General features: G+C 38.2%; 2 protein-coding genes across 4 annotated transcripts; one reads left to right on the top strand and one right to left on the bottom strand.

Moving 5' to 3' along the window:
* Positions 1-6,613: 6,613 nt before the first annotated feature.
* On the bottom strand, positions 6,614-16,250 carry LOC121514959 (solute carrier family 25 member 44-like). Of its 3 annotated transcripts, none has more exons than XM_041795460.1 (4): positions 16,170-16,250; positions 12,362-13,030; positions 12,078-12,205; positions 6,614-10,419 (listed from the first exon to the last, which is right to left on the bottom strand). In XM_041795460.1, the coding sequence occupies exons 2-4, from the start codon at positions 12,987-12,989 to the stop codon at positions 10,228-10,230; spliced, it is 948 nt and encodes a 315-aa protein (XP_041651394.1). In that variant the 5' UTR covers positions 12,990-13,030; positions 16,170-16,250; the 3' UTR covers positions 6,614-10,227. The 3 variants fall into 3 exon arrangements, with proteins under 3 accessions (XP_041651394.1, XP_041651376.1, XP_041651384.1); XM_041795442.1 differs by having other exon boundaries at positions 16,051-16,226; XM_041795450.1 differs by lacking the exon at positions 16,170-16,250 and adding an exon at positions 13,415-13,429.
* A 3,460-nt stretch (positions 16,251-19,710) lies between these two features.
* LOC121509919 (proteasome subunit alpha type-4-like) lies at positions 19,711-23,563 on the top strand. The gene is made up of 9 exons (XM_041787723.1): positions 19,711-19,829; positions 20,174-20,198; positions 20,311-20,353; positions 20,967-21,129; positions 21,265-21,342; positions 21,576-21,664; positions 21,915-22,045; positions 22,905-23,028; positions 23,334-23,563. The coding sequence occupies exons 2-9, from the start codon at positions 20,196-20,198 to the stop codon at positions 23,486-23,488; spliced, it is 786 nt and encodes a 261-aa protein (XP_041643657.1). The 5' UTR covers positions 19,711-19,829; positions 20,174-20,195; the 3' UTR covers positions 23,489-23,563.
* The last annotated feature ends 3,884 nt before the right edge of the window (positions 23,564-27,447 follow it).

Raw genomic sequence — 27,447 nt, 5'->3', positions numbered from 1 at the left:
GCTGGTTTCCGGTATACAGAAGTGCGTCATACCCTGGTCAATATTAAACGACGCTACAGGATTTTTGTAGCTGTTGTTTTTAGCTTAGCATGTATAGTGCAGTGAAAGGGCACACTTGACAGCCCTTTTCTGGCCATTACGAGCCAGCAAAACAAAAACAACAGTGACCCTATTACAACTTATTTCGCATAGTACATGTTAAAAAGGTAAGGATAAAAGGTTATGACACTTTTTGTAATCGTCAGCTGCTCCGGTGAAAGCTCTACCGCTCTCTGCTATTACAAACTCTGACCCGGTGCTTTGCATTGTGGGAAACAGTAGGCGAAGCAGACTGGTCCGATGCATACTGTGAAACTTTCCCGAATCAGTATGTCATCTGGGTATTTTTGGCATACTGCAACTTTCGCATTTGTTCGTATACTGCATACTACATTTTGGGCAAATCAGTACGTATGGCTAGTATAGTAGGCGAATTCGAAAACAGCCCAGGAGAAAGTTTGTGGCCATTTTCTGTGGTCTTCCTCTATCTTTTGGTGCATTTCATTTCATTTCATTCATTCATTCATTTCCATGGCAGCGTTACAGCGCCACGTACAGGCTTGACATATATGCTACAGCGTTTTCAGTTGTTTTCAGTGGTTCTGTGCTTATGCAGACATTTCCTGAGATGATCCCATATTTACAGAAAACTTTTTCAAAACAAAACAGAAATATATTGTTTTCGTCTCTGTGTGGACAAGGCCTTTTGTCTATCAGCTGTAGAAATCACATATCTCGTGTTTTGCAGGGTGCATAGATGAACAAGCATGATTTATCACTAGATTCAGGCAAAGAGAATGAATGCTTTGACTAAAAGTAAAAACTACAATGTCAGGATAATCTATTGACTAAAACTGGACTAACACTATTAAGGTTAAAAATGGCTAAATGAGACTAACTTATGAATGTTTTATCCTAAAGACTAAATTCAAAGATAGCGGACTTTTGACTCACCCTGGTGATAGTCAGTGATACATTTTTCAGTTATTATTTCACCAAGCAGCAATAGACCGAGGCTGGAGCCACAATGATTTCAGCCTTTCCATCCATATGTCCCGGACATTCTTGTGAACGTGATATTTCAAGACAGCTTTCACAGATTTTCTTCAAACTTTGTCCAAATGTCCACTATGACTCAACGATGACCTGATTAGATTTTGGAAACCAAAAGTTAAGGTCATTTGGCCTTACAGTCAGTTGGCCTATAATATTTTTCTTAATCACACTGCCGCAGAAACACCCCCGCTCTTCTTTACTTCCACTGCCAATAGAAACCTCACAGCGGCTGCAGGGTAGGGGTCCTAGATTCCTTTCTAACATACTTGGGCCTTTAAAGCAAACAAAATAAATATGTTAATTTGCATATGTGGCAGGTTTTGTAACACTGTGTGATCAATTCTTCCAAAGATTCATCTTACCTTAATTTAAAAAAGGTAGATATGTTGTATTGAATACTCTTACAGCTGTGATCATTGTTTGCACATTTAGACAGAAAGACCGCTTAAAGGATATATGCTTTACCGTTCTTGCTTCCCTAACATGTTTCTGCCCTCGAAGCTGACCTTACAGAGGTAATGACACTTCATTTTATGGAAAAAAAATAACTTAGTTCATGCACATAATTTAGTTCATGGAAAAAAAATGATTTAGTTCACGCACAAATCAAGTATGTGCCTTGTAAGTGCATAACTTCCCAAATAAGTTGCCATATTTTTGATTGAATTCATAGAAGTGTTATTATTTATTGGCCAGTGAGGAGAGGGACAAAGGAAGGGCATCCAAAAGTCTTCAAACAAACATCTTGTTTATTGATTAAGATTAAAAAGTTATGAAGATTTGTTTTAAAGTGAAATTATCTGTGTAAATTCATATTGCCACAGAAACACATAAACACATGCAGTACTGGTACATTAAAGCTTCATTTTTATCAATACCTCTTTGTCCTTCACTGGTTTTTAAGCCTCTAAATTTGAACAAAGCTGCAAAGCAGAGTACACAACTCTGCCTTTTCTTCGCATTTCTCCTGTCCTTCCTCTCAGCGCTTTGGCTACCCAACCTTTTATCCCCTCACATACACACATCTGCCACCGTCACATCCCATGAGAATGAGAGGCCCTTCCTCTAACCCCGGCCCAGTCAGATTTGTTCCTCTCTGACGGCTGCTCATCCGTCTTTTTGACAAAGTGCCTTCCAGACACGGCGGGATAATTAATGTAGAGAGCAGAACAGGGAGCACTCTGTCATCCCACCATGAAGTGTCAGCTCGGAGATAGCCCCCCTGTTTGTTTCATTCATCACAACATTTGTCTCTGCATGGTTTTATTTCCAAGAGAAAGTGACCATTTGAAGAGGAAATGTGGGATGGTGGGACGTCTCTGCTGCCATCTATTGCCCGGATTGTGAAAAGGAGAAATTTTAACATTTCAGGTTTTAATTCATTTATTCTGAAATTAGCCCAGGCACATCACTCAAGGTTGGTATTACTCAAATTTGAAGGTCAAGCCCACCATTTTTATTTTTATTTATTTTTTTGTCAAAAATCAGCATATTGCAGACAACACAATTTTTGAAATTCCTCTTGGGGAATTCATCCAAGCAACCTCATGTTAAGGATACTGTAAGAAGTCATGTCATAGTTCAAACATTCATTGGAAATTTTTCATTGATGAAAGGGGCGTGGCCATAGTGAATTTTTCTTTGCCATGAAAAGGAAGTAGAATTATCCTGGGCTTAGAAAACTTGTGGAGTCATGAAAACTGGCACAAAAATTTCACAGTGGGAAGCTCAGACGACTGCCTTTTGTGTTTTGGGTGGGCATGGAATATTGGCTCATTGGCGCCCCCTACAATATTTCAAAAAGTCAGCCCCCGCAGTGCATATTACCTAGGTGTTTGAAAATGCTTAAGCATATCTGTCATCTCAGGACCTTTAAAACAGCCTCTTGTACCCAAATTGTAAAACAAAAGCAAGTATATTTTTGTCATTTTCCATGTTGAAATGTTCAAAACGCCGTCCTCTCTTAATGGAACCAAAATTAAGGCTATACTGCCATCTTTTGATGATACACAGTATTGCAACACATTTGAGGACAGGATCCAAACAGCAAACAACACATTACAAAGTTGACTTCTGTCTTTTTATCCATGAATATTATTATTATTATTATTTTTAATATTATCATTTATGCCTAACTTTCATCTTTTACTTTTTGAATTCCACTTTACTGCTTAATAAATTTAACTTCCTCTTGTGCAAAATCTCAACAGAAGTATGATCTGTTTGAAGGTTTATATTATGCTGCAGTCACAGATTTGTGTGGTTGCAGTTCCTGGCTCTGGCCACAGGAGGGCAGCAGAGAGTCAAACTTACAGTTATACAGAACAGCAGACACTTGAAGAACCCAATGGTGTATAAACATTTTATTTATATCAAAACAGAAAAAATGTTGGTTCAGATTTGCTCTTTAGAACTTAGCATACCTCTGTTTCAACCAGACAGATGCTATTCATAGAGTCTAATAAAAAAAAAAATCCGTTATTTTTCACAAATGTAAATTTGAAGGGTTTTTTGTTTGTTTGTTTGTTTGTTTGTTTTTGTTTTTTGATTTAATTTGATTTTCTCTAGTTTTATTAACTGAAGTTGTTTCATTTTTTGTAGATTTAACAAATAAAGATATTTCAGAAGCTAGCATGGAGCTTCCCATCTCAAAATGTACTTATCATTATCAATTTCTCTCTCAGGATTTTGACTTTTTTGCTTATTATTTTGATTAAAATGACTAAAAATAGCAACAAAAAACATAACAATGATTAATTATAATGATTCATGATAATTTAAAAAATTGATGTTATTTTTTTTTTATAAATCATTATTATTATTATTATATTTTTTTATTATAAATATTATCATTTTTGCCCAACATTCATTTTTTCCTTTTTGAATTCCACTTTTCTACTTAAGTAACAAAAACATAATAATGATTAATAATGATGATTAATAATAATAATAATATAATTGTAATATTGTTTTTAATTTCTTGTTATTACTATTATTGTGATGATGATGATGATGATGATTTTTATTATTATTAGTGTTATTATGGTTAAAATGGGATGGAAAATTGATATAAACTGGCATAAAAGGGTTAACTGAGAAAGAAAAACTAGGCAGATATCAGCAGAAATTGGTTAAACTAGCAAAATTGGTGATTCAAATGGTGAAATGTGGTTAAAATGGGTGTAGAAAGAGTTTATTAGTGGCATTAATGGGTCAACAGAGGCAACATTAAGCATAAGTGGCAAGATTTTGTTGCAAAAACAGACAGAAAAAGTCAGAAAGAGCTTAACACTGACCAGTATAGGTGTTAAATGACACAAATGTGTTAAAATTGGTGGGGAAAATGATGAAAAGGAATAAAAATGTGTCAAAATTGGTGTAAAATGGCAACAGTGTAATTTAAAAAAAAAAAAAATTAGTTTATTTTTTATTTTTTTGGCCTCTGGAGACCCCCCTATCAGTGTCTCACGGCCCCAAAGGGGGGCAAGCAGCAACAAGCAGGATTCAATTCACTTTCAGCACATTTCATTCTCTTTAAATAGAAGGGAAAATCAAATAGTCATGTCATCATTATAAAGCCTGCAGCATGTCACAATCTCAGAGTGCATCACTGGTCCTCCCTTCATCTGATTTTAATGAAATCTTTGATTCCCAAACCTTTTTTACTTGGAGCCCTTCTGACTTGTATCCAACAAAAGTTGGGCCCCGAGGACACGTGCAAAAAAACCCTCAAACTTTGCTGTCAAAAGTTCTAAAACAAAAAACTAAAAGATTTGGTTGCATGCATATCCTCCTAGTTGGAAAAAGATATGAATGATCACACCAACGTTGACCAACCAGGATGGTACTTCAGATTTTGACTGATATTTTCCCCAGGAGCATGTTCACCAATTAAGGTGAAAGTCTATACATTCAGCATTAAGCTAAAACATTTCTGGTATTTTTGGTGCCCTCTATGATTTAGAACCACAGCCTGAAGATACACAAAAGTTTCTGGCCACACCTGTTAATTATTGAATTTAGGTGTTTCAGTCAGAGCCACCGGTGTCTAAAATCATCATCTAGCCATGCACTCTCCATTTACAAACATCTGTGATCCTAAATGGGTCATTCTGAGGAGCTCAGTGGCTTCAAGTGTGGTACTGTGATGGATGCCATCCTTGCAATAAGACGGTTGGGGAAGTGTAATCCCTGCTGGATTTCCACAATCAACTATAGGTGATATAAGAAAGTGGAAGAGTTTAGTAACATCTGCAACTCAGCCACTAAGCAGAGGACTGCATAAAATCACAGAGGGGGGTCAATGACTGCTAAGTCTCCAATGCTCTGCTGATTCCATAACTCAGGAGTTTCGAACTTCCACTGGAAATGTAAACACCACTGTGTGGTGGGAGCTTCATGAATGGGTTTCCATGGCCGAGCAGCTGCATGCAAGCCTCACATCACCAAGTCCAACAACAAGTGTCAGGTTGAGTGGTGTAGACATACCCCTTCTGGAGTAGGGATGGGCATTTGACCTAATAATAGGCCTAATACATCAAAAGGAAAAAAAGTGTGTTAAAAGTCAGTGGGAGACTAAAAGCTGTCTGTGTGGTATCAGGTGTGTCGGCACCATGTGTGTACCGGATTTTGATACTCATCACTATATGGGAAACATGAGGAGTTGAGGGAACGTGTTCTGTGCAGTGACTGATCATGCTTCTCTATTTGGCAGTCACATGGATGAGTGTGAGTTTGGAGGATGCCGGGAGAACATTACCTGTCAGACTGCACTGTGCCAACTGTGAAGTTTGGTTGAGGAGGGATAATGGTCTGGGGCTGTTTTTCAAGGTTTGGTCTAGGCCCCTTATCTCCACTGAAGGCCAATCTTAAAGGCCACCCCTTTGGGACAAGTTTATATTGGTCTCAGAAACATGCCTGTGACGTTTGTTTCTGAAAAAACACTCCAGTATTGGATTTTTGAATGTCTAAAATCAGAATTAGCTATTTCTGTGTCTGTCACTTTAAATGTTAATGAGCTGTCTGACCGACCCCCCCCCCCCCCCCCAGAAAAAATGGATGTGGCTCTCCTCATCCAGCCGAGAGGAGGATCAGGGGCCAACCAAACCTGGGGGTGTTACTAACTCCCCACATGACATCATGAGGGGAAAATCTGAAAGCACCAAGAACTTCTTGAGGAAGTTAATCCAGTTAATGTTTAATAGGGGCTCTGCTGTTCAAACATGAAGCATTTCACTCCTGATTGTGGCGCCACCATCTGGTCATTAGAGTTCATATTACTTGTAAGGTGACATACAGGATTAACGTCAAATATTTATTGACATGCTAAACACCTTTAATATTCATGTCTAGCCACTAAATTGTTCGTTGGGCTTCCTTTTACTCCTCCTTTTTACATTTTTCCTACATCACTGCAAAATTCTCAGGCCAAAAATCAACTTGGATATTAACAATAACAGTACAGTTCAGTAGCTTTATTTACATGGTAATAATGAGCCAGTTTGATTTTGAGCAGCTGTGAAGTTTTATTAACTGAATGGATGAAGCAACGACACACAAGACAAAACATGATGGAAAAAAATATGAGCTCTATTCATGGCAGTCGCGTTCTGATCAACAGCAGAAGAAAAATCTCATTTTCACTTACAATGTAATCTGACAACACTTCGATTTAAAAGACAATAAAAATAGAGGCTTAATTTCATCACAGCAGTTTGATTGATTCCCTTCTCCCTCAGATAACCCGAACAGGTTTGCAGTAAAATACGTTCACAAAGAAAAACAGATGAAGAAGTGCACACGTGCCACTGCATGAAAATATGATTCAGAAACTTAAAACTGCAAATTAAACCTAAATGTATTCCAGAGTTCATCTTGACCTGAGCAAATCTGTTCAAAACTTTTATTTTATTAACTTGTCTCATTTTATTTAAGCACTCATTCCTTTCCACTGTGACAACATTTAATGTCATATTTAAATGTTTATATTTAAAAATATGATCACTTCTTAAATTTCAACGTTGTACTTGATTTTATTTTGAAATAATCATCTTTCTTTAAAAGCCGTTTCAAACCAAAAGCAACAAACGTTATGTTAAAAACACAAAAAAGAGACTGAACAGAAAGAGAAGTTTGGACACTTCAGTGGTCGTAATCCCGAACGCTTGAACAGGAAAATAACTTAAACACTTCTTTAAAGATGTTATTCACAGGATTTACAGAACATTTACAATCACATTTTGTGCTGAAAAGAACAAAACATTTACATTATTGCACTCAAACTGATTTGTGTCAACACTGAAATTGCATCACTCTTGATTTTGAACCTTCTTCCTCCTTCAGCTCACAGTTTTGATAATTCAGCCAAGTTCAACCTCCTGGACAAAACCAGGGTACAAAATCTGCCCTTAATAAACCAGCTTCATCACTGCAGAGTTTTCAACAAGTCCCAACAGCCAGCAGATGTTAAAAGAGTACAGACAGAGTTTGTACTGCATGTTTTATGTCCTCATGTTAATTGTCCTTTATGATTTAGACTGTGCAGGTTATAAGACAACTGTAAATAAAAGATAAACACAGGCTGCCACGAAGCTACAATTCTAAATCCTACTGTCGTCCACAGTAAAAAAGCAAACTTCTGGAGTTGATTATACAATGAAGGCAGCAAAAAGGCAGAGAGAGGGGAACTGCAGAGAGACAGTTTATATGGAAACAGACACTTGGGAAAGATTTGTGTAGTGTTTATCTGAATGCTTCATCTATATCTAAATGACCCTTACTGGTTCTCTGAACTCTGATTCAAACCAGGTTTTCATGTGGACACAAACACAAGTCACTGTAACAAACATCTGACTAGTAAAAAACAATATCCAGCTATCCAAAAATCAATCTGCTTTCCTCCACAGCAGAGGTTATCCAACATGATTCCAGAGCCGTGGTTCTCAGCTGGTTCAGCCACAGGAGCCACCGACATTTCTGTAATGTGACCCAAATTTTAGAATTTTTCAAAATTAAAGAAAAATGTTGCAGTTTAGGCCTTATATAGAACAAAACATATGAGAGCACAAAGAGACGTTGAAACTTAAGGAGGACATGCATGCAAAAATATTTCAGTCTGGTTTGCTTTAATAATCAAAAATCTGGTGGACTTTTTTAAAGTCTAAAGAAATTCTTGAAGACATTTCCATCCAAGATAACAGGATACTTGAAATTTCTGCCAATATTCACACCCAATATTTTGCCTGTGTATTTCAGCATATATCAACTGTAAATTTTGTCCATGTATACTAATAAATCAGTGGAGTTTTATGCTGAACCAACAGACCTACAGTATGTCAGCTGAGATCTTTTTCTTTATTTATCCTCACGCTTTAAACTTTAAGTGTTTTTTAAGGACTAAAGTTTGTCTCCTTGGTCATCCTCAAGTCCAAAAGGACTGAAATTTCTTGTCCGAAAAGCATTTTTAAATATCTGTATCGATATTAGTATCATCTAAAAAGAATCTGCAAATATTGGCACATCGGATATCGGCAAAAATCAAACATCCCTACAGAATTTACTCCTCGTCAAGCAAAACAGAGTGAAATAAAGTACAAGGACATGTGTCAGCGTACGACTACTATTCATTTTGACCCAATTTTTTTCCAGGAATCCATTTGTGACCCTTTTTGGGTCTTGACCCACCAGTTTAGAACCACTGTTCTGGAGCATGCATTGATACATCAAAGGCAGATAAGTAGGATTTGCCAGCTACAGTTTAGAAACACAAAAATTCAAAGCTGACCCTTGTGTGAGTAGCTGGCGGACAAAAAAGTTTATTTCCAACCCTGCTGCACAAGTGCCAGAAGTCACCCACACACCTGGTGTTAAAATACAGATTTTTGCATCAGAAATAAACATGTTTACATCCTGATTCAAAAATTATTTGGGCCAAAATCGTGGTACAGGCAGTGACTTTTTGATAAGTTGCCCATTTTGGTTTTAGAAGAACAGAATTTTTGAATAATCAGAGGCATGGCAAGCCAGCAGAGTGTAGCTGTTTGTCAGGAGGCTTTGACCTGCCTCAGCTAAAGCTCTTTGTCTGTTTCAAGGTTGATCAAAACTAGGTTGAGCCCTGTTTTCAACATGATAGCCATCAGACGCTGGTTTCAGCCTCCTTCAGTCACCAGATGGCTGAAATCATGGAGTTCAATATTCTCTACAGTCTATGGATACGACAGAAAAACCTAAGAGGAGCCTCCTATGCTCCTGACTCAGACAACAGCGATCATGTTTGTCCTGTTCAAGGTGAAGTTTTGCCCTCGATAGGGATGTCACTGAGGCATTACTTGGGGATGAAGTGAAGTAAAGCACCTCTGTGCAGACATCCGAAATAGTACCAGAGGTGTTACAGGAGTGAGATCAGAGGAGTAAAAGGAGAAGTGCAGTATTAAGTGTAGATGAGAAGCTCCCTTGTGCTCCATAACCATATGAATGTCCAACGCTGTAATAATATATATGTTGACCCATGTTTCCTTAGAATGGTGTGATGGTTTTAACCCAATCAGAAGCAACAAGTAAACCCAAATTGCACTGAGAAGGTTGTGCAGCTGCAAGACTCAACACTCATTTTTGTTTGAATTTGTTTTTGCTGCGTTTGATCCTACAGGCAACAGCCAGGGTCTCTGTACAACACTGCCAATTTTTACTGGATCATTTGTGATTTAATTATTATTATTATTTTTTTTTTTAAACATGCTAGTTTGTTTTTAGAAAATCCTACTTATCTGCCTTCAGCTTTGAGATCGTCCTCATGAAAATGAATCCTCCTGGTTTCATCCCTGCCTCTTCATCTTTCAGTGTTAAAATCTCTCTCAACTCTTGATTGCACAAAAAGCAACACAAACCTGTTATGCAGCAACACAAACTCTGAATGTCAATCCATGTGAATGTTAATGGCTTTATATTAATCTGAGCTAATGTGTTAGTGTACATATATGTCAAAATCTAACACACAGATGTTTGTTTAAAGTGATTCCATTTGTTCCCTGGGCTGTGATTTTAAACAAACCTCTCTCTCATCCAGTGCATTCACTCATAGTCTAATATTTGGGCTATGGCACATGGTCCAGAAACCGTCTGTCCCGGTATCTTCTACCAGTGTCTCGAGTCCACCAGCTCTGGTCTCAAACTCAGTTTCTTTAACGTCTCGTATCCGACTACCATGACGATGGCGGTGGGTGTAGAGGAAATGATGCGGGCAGACAGTCCTTTGGTCAGTCCCCAGAAGCCCTCCTCTTTGATCAGCTGCCTGAACGTCTCAATGACTGAGGTCCTCCCTTCAACCTAAACAAAACACACAGTTGTGTGAGCCAAAACCAAAATAATAGCTTTATCCAGAGACGGCTGATACAGTGCTGTGAAAAAGTATTCTCCCCCTTTCTGATGTCTGATTTGTTTTTGCATATTTATCACACTTAAATGTTTCGGATCAACAAACCAATTTTTATCTCACAATGACAACCCAAGTAAAGACAAAATGCCCCCTGAACCTAATAACTGGTTGTGCCACCCTTGGCAGCAATAACTGCAATCAAGCATTTGTGATAACTGGTGATAAGTCTTTCACATTGCTGTCGGGGAATTTTGGCCCACTCTTCTTCACAGAATTGTTTTAACTCAGCCTTATTGGAGGGCTTTCCAGCATGAACTGCCCATTTAAGGTCACACCACAGCATCTCAGCTGGATTTGGCCATTCCAAAACCTTAGTTTTGTTTATTTTGAGCTGTTCAGAGGTGGACTTGCCGGTATATTTTGGGTCGTTATCCTGCTGCATAACCCAAGAGCGTTAGAGCTTGAGGGCATGAACTGATGGCCGGACGCTGGCCTTCAAGATTTTCTGTTAGACAGTAGAATTCATGGTTCCATCAATCACAGCAAGTGGTCCAGGTAGCAGCAAAGCAGCCCCAGACCATCACACTGCCACCACCACGTTTGACTTTTGGCATGATGTTCTTTTTTATCAAATGCTGCGTTATATTTACGTCAGATGTAATGGCCTTGGAACTCTCCCATGGATGCCATTTTTGCCCAGTGTCTTTCTTATGGTTGAGTCATGAACTCTGACCTTAACTGAGGCCAGTGAGGCTTGCAGTTCTTTGGATGTGGTTCTGGGTTCGCTTGTGACCTCTTGGATGAGTCGTCGTTGCACTTTTGGAGTCATTTTTGTTGGCCGACCACTTCTGGGAAGGTTCACCACGAATCCCAGTTTTCTCCATTTGTGGATAATGGCTCTGACCGTAGTTGGCTGGAGTCCCAAAACCTTGGAAATGGCTTTGTAACCTTTTCCAGACTGATAGATTTCAATCACTTTGTTTCACATTTGTTCTTGAATTTGTTTGGATCGTGGCATGATGCATTTCTTTCATGAACAAATCTGGCAGTAATCAGGCCTGGCTGTGGCGAGTGAAACTGAACTTAACTTTGCAAGAACTGTGGTTAATCACAGTTAACTCATGATTTAACAAGGGGGGCAATTACTTTTTCAAGTAAGGCCAGATAGGTTTGGATTTATTTTCCCCTTGATAAATAAAATCATCATTTAGAAACTGTATTTGGTTTTTACTTGGGTTGTCTTTGTGAGATATTAAAATTGGTTTGATGATCTGAAACATTTAAGTGTGATAAATATGCAAAAACATCAGGAATCAGAAAGGGGGCAAATATTTTTTTCACAGCACTGTATTTGCAAACTACATAAGAGTATAACAGCAGTTAGAAGCTTTATGCATACAAATGAATAGGCTTACTTATTATTTATATTTATTTTATCAGCTATTTATAAATATCCAAGCAAACATAACAGCACCTTCAGCTTTTTTAAATGGAAGAAGGAAAATGCGTACTATATGCCAATGATCTTGAAACTACTTCTGGCTTCTGAAACACTGGATGATCAAAACAAATCTCAGAGTCAAGTTCTTGAGATTGAAGAGACAGTTACCTGTACTCGGGCTCTGACTACGTCCATCGGGTTGGTGACAGTGGAGGCAGTTGCAGCTGCCAGAGGTCCTGCTGTGGCTTGTAGAATCAGATGAGGGCAGTCACTGGGAGCCAGATTAGAGAGCTGCTCTGTAGAACATTACACATACAGACAGAACATTAACTAAATGGCTTAGACTGGTAGAACGGTCTTCTTCAAACACATACAAATGCACTGCAGACAGATACAAAAAATTATCAGTGTAGTACTTTATACATAATAACACATATGATCCAGTCACTTACCCGCATAGAAATGATAGAAAGGCCACCAGACAGCACTGTTTGGGATGTAAGTGAGTAATGAAGCCACATATCCTCTATAGAAGCCCCTGAAACCATCAGCAGCAAAAATCTGAGCCATAATGTTCCTTGTTTGGCCAAAGAATTTTTTGGGCTTTCCCTTCTCTGAGTTAGAGTTGAGTCTGAAGCGGGTGAGGTGCTCCCCTTGGCCCTGCATCATCAACTGCTGAGAGACAACGTCTATAGGAACAGTGATGCTCTGAGCAACCAGGGAGGCTGAACCACCTGCCACCAGAGACTTGACTGTATTGTCCTCAGAGTACTGGGAGACATATTTCCTCACCAGCTCATAGGTGGTTATGTAAGCCTGCCCTGAAATCAGCGTGAAGGTGTTAACCATAAAGCCGCGATAAAGTCCACGGACACCCTCCGTCCGCAGAATCTTAAAGAAGGCATCAAACGTGCCGCTGTAGAGAGATTTTCCCCGCTGCACCTGAAGCCGTGTACGGATTAGAGTGGCTGGGTAGACGGTGGCCCGGATGGTCATCGTCATGAACACCCCGAAAGAGTAGAACTTCTTTTTGTCCAGGTCCTCCCATTCGATGATCTGGATGTTCCTTTTCTGCTGCATGCTGTCGGCTGTAGATGCCCCCTCATCAGAATGATTTTAGCCTAAAGCATGAACAAAAACAGTGAGATCAGTAGACTACTTTCAACTTCATAATGAAATACTGATGTTAGAAATTGAAAGGCAACATCCATGCTATAAACAGTATAGCTTAACATCACAACAAAAAGGGAGAAAACTTCAACTTAAGTATATTTTTTTCCATTTGAGCTCATTTTCACCAAAGATATAAAAAAAAAAAAAAAAAAGTAAGATCCATGCCAAAACTGGTCTACTTTCCCTTGATGCTACTGGAGAAAAATGCTATGAGTTAATAACTTAAGAAAGGCCATAATAGCCTTACTTTGGCTGAAAATACAAAGATACTGTGATGTGAAAATTGTAGTCACCACAGTACAAAAAAGATGCAAAACTATATGACATGAAACCTTTTTCTTCCACTGTGTAAATCACATTCCTCCATGTATCTTGTACATACCAGTGTGGCTGCAGAGTTACTGATATTATTACAATGCTTTGACAATATAAGCAGTCACAACAGCACATTGCAAACTCTGAATGTTTTTGTTGAAATTGATTTTCCTCATATTGCACAGGCTTATTATGAGTTCATCTTCACTCTCACTTGCAGATGTGACACTGTCATGACAGACAACACTGAATTAAATGCAAAATCCTAGTAAAAATCGCTGGCGTCAGGCCAAAATCCCTATCCCTATCTTCTTAAAACCCACTGACAGACAAAAAGTGGAGTAGAAATAGCACTGATTTATGAAAAAAAAATCTAAATCATAATTTATGATTGCCATTTTATTTGCAAATGCTAGTATTACCATGATCATTGCTTCATCTTGTAACATAGTTCTTATTTCTATAATTATTACTAGATCAGTTTCATCGAATCCAAGAGAAAAAACACTTCACTGCAGTATTTACTAACAATAGATTTAAGCTGTTCTTTATTATAATAGCGTGTAGTGTTTATTATAATATTAATTATTAACACTGCTCTAGGTCTGCACGGTGGCTCAGGGGTTAGCGCTGATGCCTCACATCAAGAAGGTCCCTGGTTCACTTCCCGGTTAGGGCCTTTCTGTGCACAGTTCGCATGTTCTCTCCGGGTACTCCGGCTTCCTCCCACCACCAAAAACATGCTCATTAGGTTAATTGGTGACTCTAAATTGGCTGTAGGTGTGAATGTGAGCGTGCCTGGCTGTTTTTTTTTTTTCTACATTGACTGGTGGCCGGTCCAGGGTGTACCCTACATCTTGAGATAATCTCCGTTATAATTTGGAGCTATACAAACACAGATGGGTTGAAGATTTAATTCAAATAAGACATAACTCTCAGCCTTTGTGTGATTTTTAATCACATCAGATAAATCTCTGTGAACAACTATGTGCTGGTTTTGTCCATACATATGGGAGTAGTGTTTTTTGACTCACAAAGGCAAGCCCCCTCTCCAAAAACCACATCATCCTGCTTTCATTTACAGGCAAACATGCAGTGCCTAACCCCCCTCCCCCACCACGTTTTACACTTTAATTGATTTTATTCATCAATCGTGGTCAATACCCCAGTGCAGCTTCAGCAGAGGGCTGTCCACATGAGTCTGATCTGCTCGACATTCCGACCCTTTATTAGGGAAGTTTTTGTCACCACTGTAATGGGACCAAATACTGCTAGTGCTATGCTCATGGTGATTAACACTGGTCTTCATCATAACAGGCCACAACAGAAGTATAGACATGCCTCTTTGTAAAGTGTCTTGAGATAACTATGGTTATGAATTTGCACTTTACAAACAAAGGTTAAGTGAATATAATTTCAAAACAGATTTCTACAAACTAACGTCGAGTCAAGTATTTGGTAGAGTCACCACTGCAATCACAGTGCTGAGTCTGTGTGGACGGGTCTCAATCAGGCTCAAGCATCTGGACACCGCACTGTTACTCCTTCTTTGCTAAACTGCTCAAGCTCTGTCAGGTTACACAGGGATCAGGCGTGAAATGACCTTTCAAGTTCAGTCACAAATTCTCTATTGGATTGAGGTCTGGGCTTTGACTCGGCCACTGTAGAACATTCACCTTGTTGTCTTTAAACCATTTCTGTGTAGCTTTCGCTGTATCGATGGGCTGAATGTCTGGCTGGAAAATAAATCCCCTCCTGAGCCGTAGCTCTCTTGCAGTTCTCCCAATACTGACTTGAAGGGGGTGAAAATTTATGCAGTCACTTATTTTGCATAACATATTTTTTATTAACGTGGCATCATTTTGTATAAATCTGTTTTCTTTTTGACATGGAAGAAGTTTTTTTCTGTATTTTTTGTCAAAAAAAATGTAAATTAAATTGACCATGGTTGACTTGAAATCAATAAAAAGTGAGTAAAACGTGTAAGGGTGAATACTTTTATAGACATTGTATCAGCCACTGTAACATAATAAATAAACAAAGAAACAAGTTTATCCCTTAGTCCAGCAGCTATTTTATTATCAGCTAAGTTCTCCTCACTGGGGCTTCAAATAATACTCTAGACTACCGACATTTTCAGATCTTTATTCTGACGGTAAAATTTAAATTGTTCCCTTGTGGAGGGCTGTCATTTCTTCTGTCTGATCATTTACATTTATCCCCAGCTGTCAGAGTCGGGCAGCTCAAAGGTCATACTCAGCAGGCTAAGGGGTTTCTAGTCTTATTGATATAAAGCCTGGGCCATGAATCAGAGTTATGACTGTGTTTCTACAAATCCAGCCTTGTTGTCCACGGGGTAACGTTAGCTAGCCACCGTTAGCTCATAAAAACCGGTTTGTAGTTGACACCAGAGGCAGACAGAGGACACTGTGTTCCTGGGGTGGAGTGAAACCAACTGAGAGATAATGTAAAAAGTAGCGTCATTACGAATAACACACACGAGTCAGATCATTATTAGCTAGCCAGCTCCATAGCCCGGTACTGAGTAAAATATGTCCGTCATCTCCTGCTTTAACATGGTTTACGGAGGCTTGTGTGTTGCTAACATTGAGCTAGCTCCGCGTTAGCATCGGAATAATGAACAAGCACTCACCTCCTCGGACAGACCATTATTCCAAAGTCATTTCAGGCGAATCGCTAGACTTTAAACTTCATGTCATTAAACAACTTGTGCATTTTGAATTGCTTGATTTGGTAAATTCGAACAATTACAGCGTTGGCAGGTGAGTCGCAGTTCCTTTCTAGCTTGTTCGGCTAGCTAGCAGTGAATTCCCTTCCTGTTCCCATTCAAACGCCATGCTGCGTAACCAACCAATGACACAGCAGAATTTCTTCTTCTTTTATTGTAAAATTGTATAACTTTTAAACGTTACAATGTCATCCAGGTACTGCTGTCTTCAGGACTGGAGGATCTGGCAATGTATCTGAACAATACTCACAAAAGGATTCACCTCTTGGAGGTGAGGTAGGTTACATATTAGCTGACTGTTGTAATGCTAGTGTACCGTGGTCTTGTATCTCATCTATGTTGTTTTATGCCTTACATTTGTCCTGCCTTATAGATGTAGAGCAACAGTAGGTTTACACCTCATCCGGTTTTACTTCATTATTCTGATCAATTTATTGCTTTTAAAGCAAGAATAATATTTTGTATTTTAAAAAAACTTGGTTTAATGAAAAACAAAAGTGAACTACTTTGCTATAGAGCTAAGAGTTTAGATTACGTTTAAACACTTTGGCAAAAAGTAAACAATGCTGTTTTTTGTTTCTTTTGCAAAAAAAAAGCATTTTCTGCCATTGTGTATTATACTATTTCATAACATTTGCATTTAACATTTTGTTTACATTTTTTGTAAACAAGAAGTAAAAAAAATATTTTAGCCATATTTATTACTTTGCTTATAGTACTGTACTGTCAGGGGTGACTTGTAACGTACCACATTTACTCAGATTACTTTCATTACTTGAATTAAGTTTTCTGTGTGGGGTAGAGGGACTTGTACGTTTTAAGTACATTTTAAAATCAGTAATATTACTTTTTACTTACGATTAGTGTAGTTTGGAGTGGTTCTCAACTGGTGGGTCAGGACCCAAAAGTGGGGGCCCGAAGCTCTTTCCATGGGGTTGCAAATTTGCCCAAGAGTATGCGTGCTAGGAAAAAACGTGCAAAAACTGTCTGCATGAAAGCCCTAAGTAGACATAGAAACAGGTGCATCTACATTAATAGAATTTCATATCAAAATTAATGTTTTTTTTTCTCATGACTGAATTCAATACGGTAAAATTTATTTATTCTAGATTCATCTCATACAAAGTGAAATATGTCAAGACTTTTTTTGTTTTATTCTTGATGATTACACCTTACAGCTTTTGAAAATCAAAAATTCAACCAATATGAGGACTTATTTCCAAATAACAGGCTGATTGCCCTCTTTGGTATGATATGGTGATTTCTAAGAGGTTGTGTCTGAACAATATGAGAAAGGTGATGCAACTGTTTTAAAATGTGATTTATTAACCAGGGCATGGGTTTACGATTATGGACACATTTTTATGTATGTATTTGTAATTATTTTAACCATTTTATAAATGTTTTTCCTATTCTCTCTTTCTGTATTACTGCAGGGCACCCCTAGAAAAGAGACCCTATCTCAGTGGATTATCCTTGCTAAAATGAAGGGTAGTTTTGAAAAATAGTAGGAAAAAAGGTCTACACGCACATCCAAACCTAGGCGGGCAGGTGCTGAGTCAAAAAGGACACTGTCAGAAAGATGGCACATGATCCTCACAAAATGAACTTTTTGGACATCTTAATTATCAACAATAATGGAAGCTTAAGCACCAGTCTATACAGGAAACCCACAGACAGAAACTCCTTACTGCATGGACGGTCTTTCCATCCCACTCCCTTAAAGAAAAGCCTCCCCATATCTCAGTTCCATCGTATACGCCACATCTGCAGCTCTGGTGCTGACTTTAAAAATCAAAGCATTGATTTACGAAATAGATTTTTGCAAAGAGGTTATAAAAAAGAATGGGTACAAGAGGCTTCAAATCACTTTTCTAATCTGTCTCAAGCAGAATGCCTTTATAACAAAAAGACTAAAACCACTAACAACAGGATCACATGTGCCATCCCATACTCTCCTCTACCTAGAGACATGGCTTTTATCATCAAAAAACACTGGCATGTCAGCTCCACTGATCCGGCCTCAGGGATCATCTAACAAACCCCCCGCAGATTGTTTTTAAGAGACCTCCCAATTTAGGTAACATGCTGGTGAGAGCAGACTGCCCAACGACCCTGACATCTCTCCAACCCACACTTTTGAGTACCTTGGGACCTGGCAACTACAAATGTGGTGTCAACAATGTAACTTTACTCACAAAATTAAAACTTTCTGTCACCTACACACAGAGAAAAGTATGTTCACCAAAGGCACTATTTCATGTAAAACTTCTAATGTCATCTACATGCTTAAGTGCCCCTGTGGACTTGCTTATATAGGTAAAACTTACAAACCTTTAAAAAACAGGATTTCAGAACATAGAAGCACCATTAGAAACCATGACAAAAAAGTCCTGTAGCTAACCACTTTGACCAGTTAAATCACTCAGTTGCCTCTCTAAGTTACATCGGTATAGAACATGTCACACTCCCACGGAGAGGAGGAGACATCAGCAACATTCTCCTTCAACGTGAGCTGTTCTGGAAATATTCCCTCAATACACTATCACCCAAAGGTCTTAATGAAGAGATGGATAGCCGCCCTTTTCTGTAAAGTATATGCTGTGATGTACCTCTGCCATCATTATTCAGTCATCCTAGAGATTTATGAATTTATGCATCAAATTGTTTGCTGTAAAAATCATGGAACATTGTTTAGAGACTGGATTTTCTTATTTATTACCATGCTCTATAATTTTCCTTTTTGTTGATTTCTTATGTATACTCAGAATAAGAACCTTATAAAATGACATGATTAGATGCACAATAACCCTCTTTTTTTTTTTTTACTCCTCTTGCTAGGATGACAGTTAATCTCTGATTCACTAACTGCACCCACAGTACTTATAGGCGCCTCTCCAGTTCTATAATGTATTTTATGACGGCTTCCAGCCTGATGCTCATTACATTATACTATGGAGGTCCTTGGCTGAACTATTTAGTTGTCTCTCTGTATTATAACGGAGTTAAAGAAAAATTGTTTGTGCAATTTTGGATTTACACAGTCACATGTTCTTGCGCTACATCTATCTGTGCAGACATTGTTACTCTTTATATGTATCTTTATGAGTTTTGCAAGAAAGCACTACATCTTGAACATTTGAAATTGTAAATATCGCACTTAACACTGTGTTTATGTAGATATGTGTTTTTTGTCATTGAAACATGTTCACGTGATAACTCTCAAATCAGATCATGTGATTGTTTGTGTGATTACCTTCACCTGTATATAATGAGGGGCTTTTGCACTTATCACTTGAGTCTGAAGAAGAGCAGTTCTGCTCGAAACGTCACTACTTTGGAGCAATAAACTATATTGTTGGAGCCCTGCAGTGTGCGAGACGCTTTTTTGTGTTTTTAATCTTGAAAAATAATAATAACATTCCCCTTTTCTTAAAAGTATCGTTTCTGCACCGTTTAGGCATCGGCACAGTTTTAAAAGTATCGATTTAGCACCGTTATCGGTAAACAAACAAAAACAAAACTATACCCAACCATTTTCAATGAGTAAAAAGGACCGGTCCTCCCACCGCAGGATGGCGCTGCTGAGCGACTACTTCACTGTAAAAGGATTCCGGTGTGAGCGTTCAGGAAACATCAAACTGAAAGTAGTGCATCTCCCAGCCAGTGGAAAAGTACGGAAAGTAAGGCATTTCCACCTTTCTTTTAGTTCTAACACTAGTATTGTTATGTTTAACCGAAGTTTGAGATTGTACGTTCATTCTGAAGACGCAGAGCCGAAGGACGTAGTTTATTTTGACCTGCTCAGCTAACGTGCTAACGAGCTAGCTTGTTCATATTGCAGATTCATTCTGCTCAGTTAGTTAGCTAGCATGCTAACTGTCATGTATTCCGGTATAAAGATACAAGTTAAACAATTGTTAAGCATCACATAATGAGAATCAGTGCAATTCTATGTAGTATTAAACGTTTTCTTGCCAATATTTATGTTTGTGCTGTTTGACCGATCATGTACTGAACTTTGCAGGAGGCTTCAGTGACTCAGAAAAATGGTGAGTTATTGTATTTGAATAAATTAATTTCCCATGCACGTTTATAGTTTGCTGTTGTTGGTTTTCTTGTGTTCTTTGTTTGATTCTGTCCATTTTTGTCTTTGTTGCTTAGTCTCGAAGATACGACTCCCGAACAACAATATTTTCCCCAGAGGGTAAGTCTCTCTTCTTTTGGGCTTCACTGTAATACAGACTTTTAAAGAAATAATCCACGATTCAAGTCATAACTTTTTTTAAAGTCATACACTAATGTGCAGTGACCAAGATGGAAGGGCACTGAATGTTATACGGATGATAAAATACATTTTTGTGATAACGCAGGGAAGGAATACAGACAAAAGAGCGGACGAAAATGATAGCAGTTCTGTCCTGTTATTTTCAGCTACTTCACTCTGTCATTCAGCTCTAATCTTGTCTGTCAGCCCATGCAGAGTTCAGCCCACTCCTTGAATCAGTTTACGGGTTGCCAGGTCACAGGGGCAGAGGGTTGAAATTTTATTTAAATGCAGATATGTGATTCACACACGACCTGGCAGCGGTGGTATCCCAAGACAAACATATAAAACATATAATTCAGTTTTTATTATGGTGTAGCCACAAACATTACAGGAATTTCCTCAGGAGAAATGACAAAATGAGAGGTGGGTGGGAGACGGCCCAAAAGTATGGGAGAAACCTGGGAAAAACAGGAATGTTGGCAGGCTTAGTTCCAGAGTAATGGATGCCTTTTGCAAAGTAATATCTGAACTTAATGACTAAATTTTACAGGACGCCTGTATCAGGTGGAATATGCAATGGAAGCAATCGGTCATGCTGGAACCTGTCTTGGAATCCTAGCTAACGATGGAGTTCTGTTAGCAGCAGAGAGACGCAACATCCACAAACTTCTAGATGAGGTTTTCTTCTCTGAAAAGATCTACAAACTTAACGAGTAAGTCAACTGAACTACAGAATGACTGTTCCTCCTTGAATACTTGGCTCATTCTGATCAGAAATCATTTATATTCATCACTTGTATGAGCTAACTTGTGCTGTTATCTAATTTGGGTGAAACTGTCTTTTTCAGAGACATGGCCTGCAGTGTTGCTGGGATCACATCCGATGCCAATGTACTGACAAATGAGTTACGGCTAATTGCACAGAGGTGAGCTTAAGAGGAAAATTGTGGACCAGCAAAATGTTAAGGCTATCTCTTAGACTTCTGTTAATTTATGGATACTCGATAGAAGGATTTTTATGTATACATGTTTTTAATGTGTTAGTAGATTGCAGTACATTAGAAGGGAATTGTCATTTACAAGGCAAAAGTTTGTGCTCGAGTTTCATCCAGTTCAACAAAGTCATCACCAGCTATTGACCCACATGATTTCTCCTTAGATATTTATTACAGTACCAGGAGCCAATACCCTGTGAGCAGTTGGTGACAGCTCTTTGTGACATCAAGCAGGCCTACACACAGTTTGGAGGTAGAAAGCCAAACCATCTTGTTCTTCTATAATTGTAACCCTTCATGTTTCATACGGATAGAAGCAAACTAGGCATAATTCTTCTTTGGAATACCCTTTTGTCAGTCATAAATAATAAAATCTGTGTTAAAAGACATCTACAACAAACATGTATAATGCCTGAAGAAATGTTTTCTGGGTCACATTAACTATAAAAAGTGTTTTATGGATTTTGACATTCTCTAACAGCTGTGTTGGTTTGTCTAAACAGGGAAGAGGCCGTTTGGTGTTTCTCTGCTCTACATGGCCTGGGACAAACACTACGGTTTCCAGTTGTACCAGAGTGACCCCAGCGGCAACTATGGAGGCTGGAAGGCAACCTGTATTGGAAACAACAGTGCTGTAAGTCTGAAACAGTGCTACAAATTAAACTTAAGAACTTCTTTCCCCTGATACCATTTAATTATTGTGCACATAATAACATTTTTAATGATATAAATACTTATGTAATGATATATAACTTCAATGAAATTTTCACCCCATGCTCATCCTCCTGAAACAGTCTTCAGGTTTACATTTAGTATATTTAAACTACTTAGAGACTAACCAGCGCCATATCCTCATTTATTCCACGTTAGTCTAATTTACTGCACTAAAGTCACATTTTTATAAGGGAGGTGGGCTGCTGGGCGGTTGGCTTTCATGCTGCACATACAGCAAACAAACTGCTGCGGAATAGAAAGCACAGTGAATGCTGCTCTGTGTGTATGTGTGTAACTCTGTGAGTGTCCACAACAGTATCCCACACAGCGCTCCTCTCTTATAGAGGAGGTGAAACTTTAAAACATTTTAGATAAACAGGCAGATAGATGTACCTGATCTTGTTGCTCCACTAAATGTACATGTATGATCTTTATTCCTCACCACTCATGTGCATGCATGCGCCAACATTGTTCTCCTGGTCTCTCCATGCATACGGGCTGGGTAGCAGGATACAATAATGCATAGTTTAATAAATAATCTCATAACGTTCTTATTTTAAATAATCAAACCTCAGCATGTGAGCGTGTGATAACTAGGATTAATCTATAATCAGGAAATATTGGCCAGTAATAGATAGTTATGGGATATAAAACAGGATTAAAAATTCTTTGTACCTACAAATCCAGATTTGTGGCATACTGTGTGTCTAAATTATGCTGAATCTGTCCAGCATTCTTCCTTCATGTTGTTGTTGATGTGTTGATCTCTTTGTCCTCAGGCTGCAGTGTCCATGTTGAAGCAGGACTACAAAGAGGGAGAGATGACGCTGTCCTCTGCTCTGGCTCTGGCTGTCAAAGTCCTCAACAAAACGATGGATGTCAGCAAGCTCTCAGCAGAGAAAGGTGAGGCTCAGTGCTGCTTTCTCATCATTTAATTTGGATTTTTCTATTGCTTTGATGAAAAATGAAATATGAGTTTGGGTAATTCAGAAAACTAGACAGAATTATTCATAGTAAACTGAATATAAAACATAGTATTCACAAAGCTCTGCTCATGATTTATAGTTGATACATGAGAGGTCCAACAGTAAACTAAAAGCTACTATAAAACACTGACTGCATTTTTTACCATCTTGATTCCATCTGTCCTTTCAGACTCACCACTTTATTGGTCTAATCTGAGTTTTGTGTTACTTTGACTGTTTCAGTGGAAATTGCCACCCTGACACGAGAAGATGGGAAAACAAAAATTAAAGTGCTGAAACAGAAGGAGGTAGAGGAGCTCATCAAGAAGCACGAGGCCGAGGAGGCCAAAGCTGAAAAAGACAAAAAGGAGAAGGAGCAGAAGGAGAAGGACAAATGAGCCAACTGACTGTTTTTTGCTCATGTCACCAAACCCTGTTTTGTTTTGTATTTTACATTAAAACTTGGAAATATATCAGCAGGTTGGCTGTTACTTTTTTTTGTATTGAAACAAATCATATTTCACACAGAAAATAATTTAAAACGGCTGTTCAAGAACCAAATGTGAACATATTTAGGTTGGACTAGATAATACATCTCAATGCAAACAGCTATTCTAGCCACCGGTACCATTGAGTGAAGTTTTTCTTATTCCCACATGGTGGAGCCATTACTCAAGCAGATGGATATTTCTGTCTTTGGGTGAAACCTCCTGGAGCAATGTTGGTTCTGCTTTTCTTATTACATAATTATTCCCAAAACATTTTAGAAGGTAATATATATGTAGTCAACAATTTTACAAATAACTAAGTAATCTTAACAGCATTGAAACTTCACTTTTGAAAACTAAAACCTCTGAAGCTGAACTAGGATGAAAATCAGGGAAGGAAATGAGCTTTCTCTCCAACCTACCATTATTATTTTTTACTGGCCACTTCTTTTAAATGAGCAGCAAAATAAAATGAGGTATAGTTTAATAACCAAGGCTGATAGTATTTAAGTTACAAGCTATTTAATAAAGTGTTTCAACAAAAAATACTGGGACGCTTTCTGGTTCATGAACAATGAAAGTTTTACTTTCATTTTCACTTTGAGTCTTCGATACAGTTAGGTCTTCAAATGCAGATTTAACCTCAACTGCGAGAAAAAATAATCAGTTTGATTGTTATCATGTATTTGGTGAGGCATCATAATCACAACGATAATGCTGAAGTGTTATTTTGTGATCATGTATTATACTTCTATTCTACATCCCATGTTTAAAGTCAGCAGGATGTTTTTAGGGCTAAAGATGTTTTAGGATATTTTTGATAGTTTTAAAAATGCTGTGTTGTGCTTTTTTATCCAGGGATCAGGTTATATGAGAGCTATTCAGCAGCTAAAGTTTCAGCCAATTCAAACTATAAAAAGACAGACACCTATTTTAAATCTCAAAAAGAAGTGAAAAAAAATAGCTTATGCACTAAGTTTGGGTATTAAAAAAAATCTCCAGCCACAAGAAGAATCCACCATTCCTTTCCACTGAGCCTCATTGAGTCTGTTGCTGAGCAGATTCTTGTACTGACAGACCAGTGATAGGCGACAGGTACAGTTTCATCATCAGTCTTGTGTCTGAGTCCCTGTAAGTGTTATTTCTTCTGCTCACCACTAGATGATGCTGGTGTTCAGTGCAGGTGTCTGTGAGGATGAGAAAGGGATCTTGATTTGATAGAAGTATTTCTTAAGCATTGATCAAGCACTGAGGATTTTTAACTTTCCACTGACAAAATTACAAACATGAAAATAAAAATGCAATGGATGTTTTACTTAAACAGGTTAGAGTGGATTTAATCAGTGACCCAGAAATACTGAATAGCAGCCATCAGTGCAGACTCACTGACATGCAGACTTAATGTAGAGACAAAAACACAACATGTCCGGTGTTTTTCCACCAATGCTTAACTCTCTTGTTGTGTAAAAGAAGAGCCCAATCAATCCATATATCCATCATGATTTTGTTTTGTAACAATTGTCTCATTTTATTCTCATGTCATATTTATATACAATGAAGGTGGGAGCGATTGTTTAAAAAAAAAGGAAAGGCCTAGAGTTTGCGGGTGAAGGGTCAGTGTATTTTCTGGCAGATCCATTTTCTGTTTGAAATCAGACTCTAAAATCAGGAGAAATTCTCAATATTCTGTTTTTGACCTAAAATTTAAAAAAAAGAACCATTTTTCTGTTTGTTTTACAGTATATATATATATATATATATATATATAAAACACTATTACCACACATGATCAGCAAATGCATGCTGTAAAAGGTTGCTATGTATGAACCTGAAATGAGAATAAAAGATAATAAAAGGTAATAGAAATAAAGTCCATTAAAATTCCAGTATGTTTATAGTTTACATTATTTATCATACATTGTATAAAGAGCATTTTGGCCTATTATAATACTGTAAAGCACAATGGATGGCTCTTGTTTTGACATGTAGGCTTTTATTTTGAAATGCTCACCTTTCCCAATGAGTCACATGATTTCCTCTTCCTCAAATATTTCATTAATTATAGAAAACATAATAACGAAATTGGAAAAACAAAAATTGGACCCCTTTTTTAAAAATGTTAAACGGAAAAACATGATTTAGAAAAGCTCACACATCACAGCTGACAATGCATTTCATAGCAAAAACCAAGACATGAGGTCAAAGGAACTGCCTGTGGAGCTCAGAGATGTATTTCATTTTAATTCTGTCTTCAGACTTTTACATACAAGACCTTTAGAAGTATTCACCTCCCAGGTGAATAACAATATGTAATGTGAGATAAGTGACTGCATAAATATTCCCCCTCTTAACGTGACTGACCTAATTCAACAGAGGTCCAGCCAGCTGGTGCTAGTAGTCTCACAATTAGTGAAATGTGGATCACCTGAGTGTAATGAATGTGTCGCAGTGATTGTAGTATGAAGACACCTGGGACTGGAAGGTCCAGTCACTGGTTGATCAGTATTCCTGGCAACCATTACAACATGAAGGCAAAAGAACACCCCAAGCAACTCAGAGAAAAGGTTATTGAAAAGTAGAAGTCAGTGGATGGATCCAGAAACATTTCCAAGGCTCTGAACATCCCCCAAAGTTCAGTTAAATCTATAATTAAGAAATGGAAGGAATATGGCACATGTGTAAATCTGCCTGGATCAGATTGTCCTCACAAACCGAGTGAGCGTGCAATCCTCACCATCACGCCACCACAAACACACCATCTTCATCGTGAAGCATGGTGGTGGCAGCATCATTCTGTGGGGATGCTTCTCAGCGGCCAGTCCTGGAAGGCTTGTAAAGGTAGAGGGTAAAATGAATGCGGCAAAATATAGGAAAATCCTCGACTTGGGGGAAGATTTATTTTCCAGCAAGACAATGAGCTGAAGTTACTGGGAAGGCTACACAGAAATGGTTTAAAGACACTAAGGAGAATGTTCTTGAGTGGCCGAGTCAAAGCCCAGATGTGAATCCAACAGAGAATTTGTGGCTGGACTTGAAACGGGCTGTTCAAACCTGATTCCAATGCAACCTGACAGAGCTTGAGCAGTTTAGCAAAGATTCCAGAGAAGAAGAGTCCAGATGTTTGAGCCTGACTGAGACCTATCCACACAGACTCAGTGCAGTGATTGCAGCCAAAGGTGACTCTACTAAACACTGACTTGTAGGGGGTGAATATTTAAGCAGCCACTTATTTTACATTACATATTTTTATTCAGCTGACATTACTTTATAGAAATCTGTTTTCAGTTTGACATTATAAAGTAAAATTATACTGACCATGATTGATTTATAACATCAATAAAAGGGTAAAAACACCCAAAGGGACAAATACTTTTTTAAAGGCACTGTATTTAGTCTTACATACAACTTTGTCTGAATATATAATTTTATATATATATAAAAAAAACATTGATAATATTGCCAGTAGGACCCGCTGTGTAAAAACATGTTTGACTGAAGCTGATTTCAGGTGGCAGAATAGCATGTCTCTCTTTATATAAACTAACTAACAGTGTAAGAAAAGCACTTTTCCTTGCCAAGTTTCTATTAGCAGACTGTGTATGTGGCGTGCCCCATTAGAGTTTGAGTTATCTGAGTCACGTCCAAGATAAGAGAGTTGGCCAGCCTCCTAAAATGAACCTTTTTTTTTTTTATTTGCCATCAATCTTTCACCTAGGATCTTGCGTGGACTTAAACTTGTAAATCAACAGGGCTAATTCATTTAAAGGGCAGCCGGGGTGAGGTCATGGTATTCACATGAGCTCTCACAGTGTTGAGTGGGAGGATCTTGGCATCTGATTGACTGAAGCTGTTCGTAGGCTTCCCCTCCT

Source organism: Cheilinus undulatus, linkage group 1 (assembly GCF_018320785.1).
Source record: "Cheilinus undulatus linkage group 1, ASM1832078v1, whole genome shotgun sequence".
Taxonomy (NCBI): Eukaryota; Metazoa; Chordata; class Actinopteri; order Labriformes; family Labridae; genus Cheilinus; species Cheilinus undulatus.
Note: the sequence above shows the minus strand (reverse complement) of the source record. Positions and strands in the feature narration are given on the sequence as shown.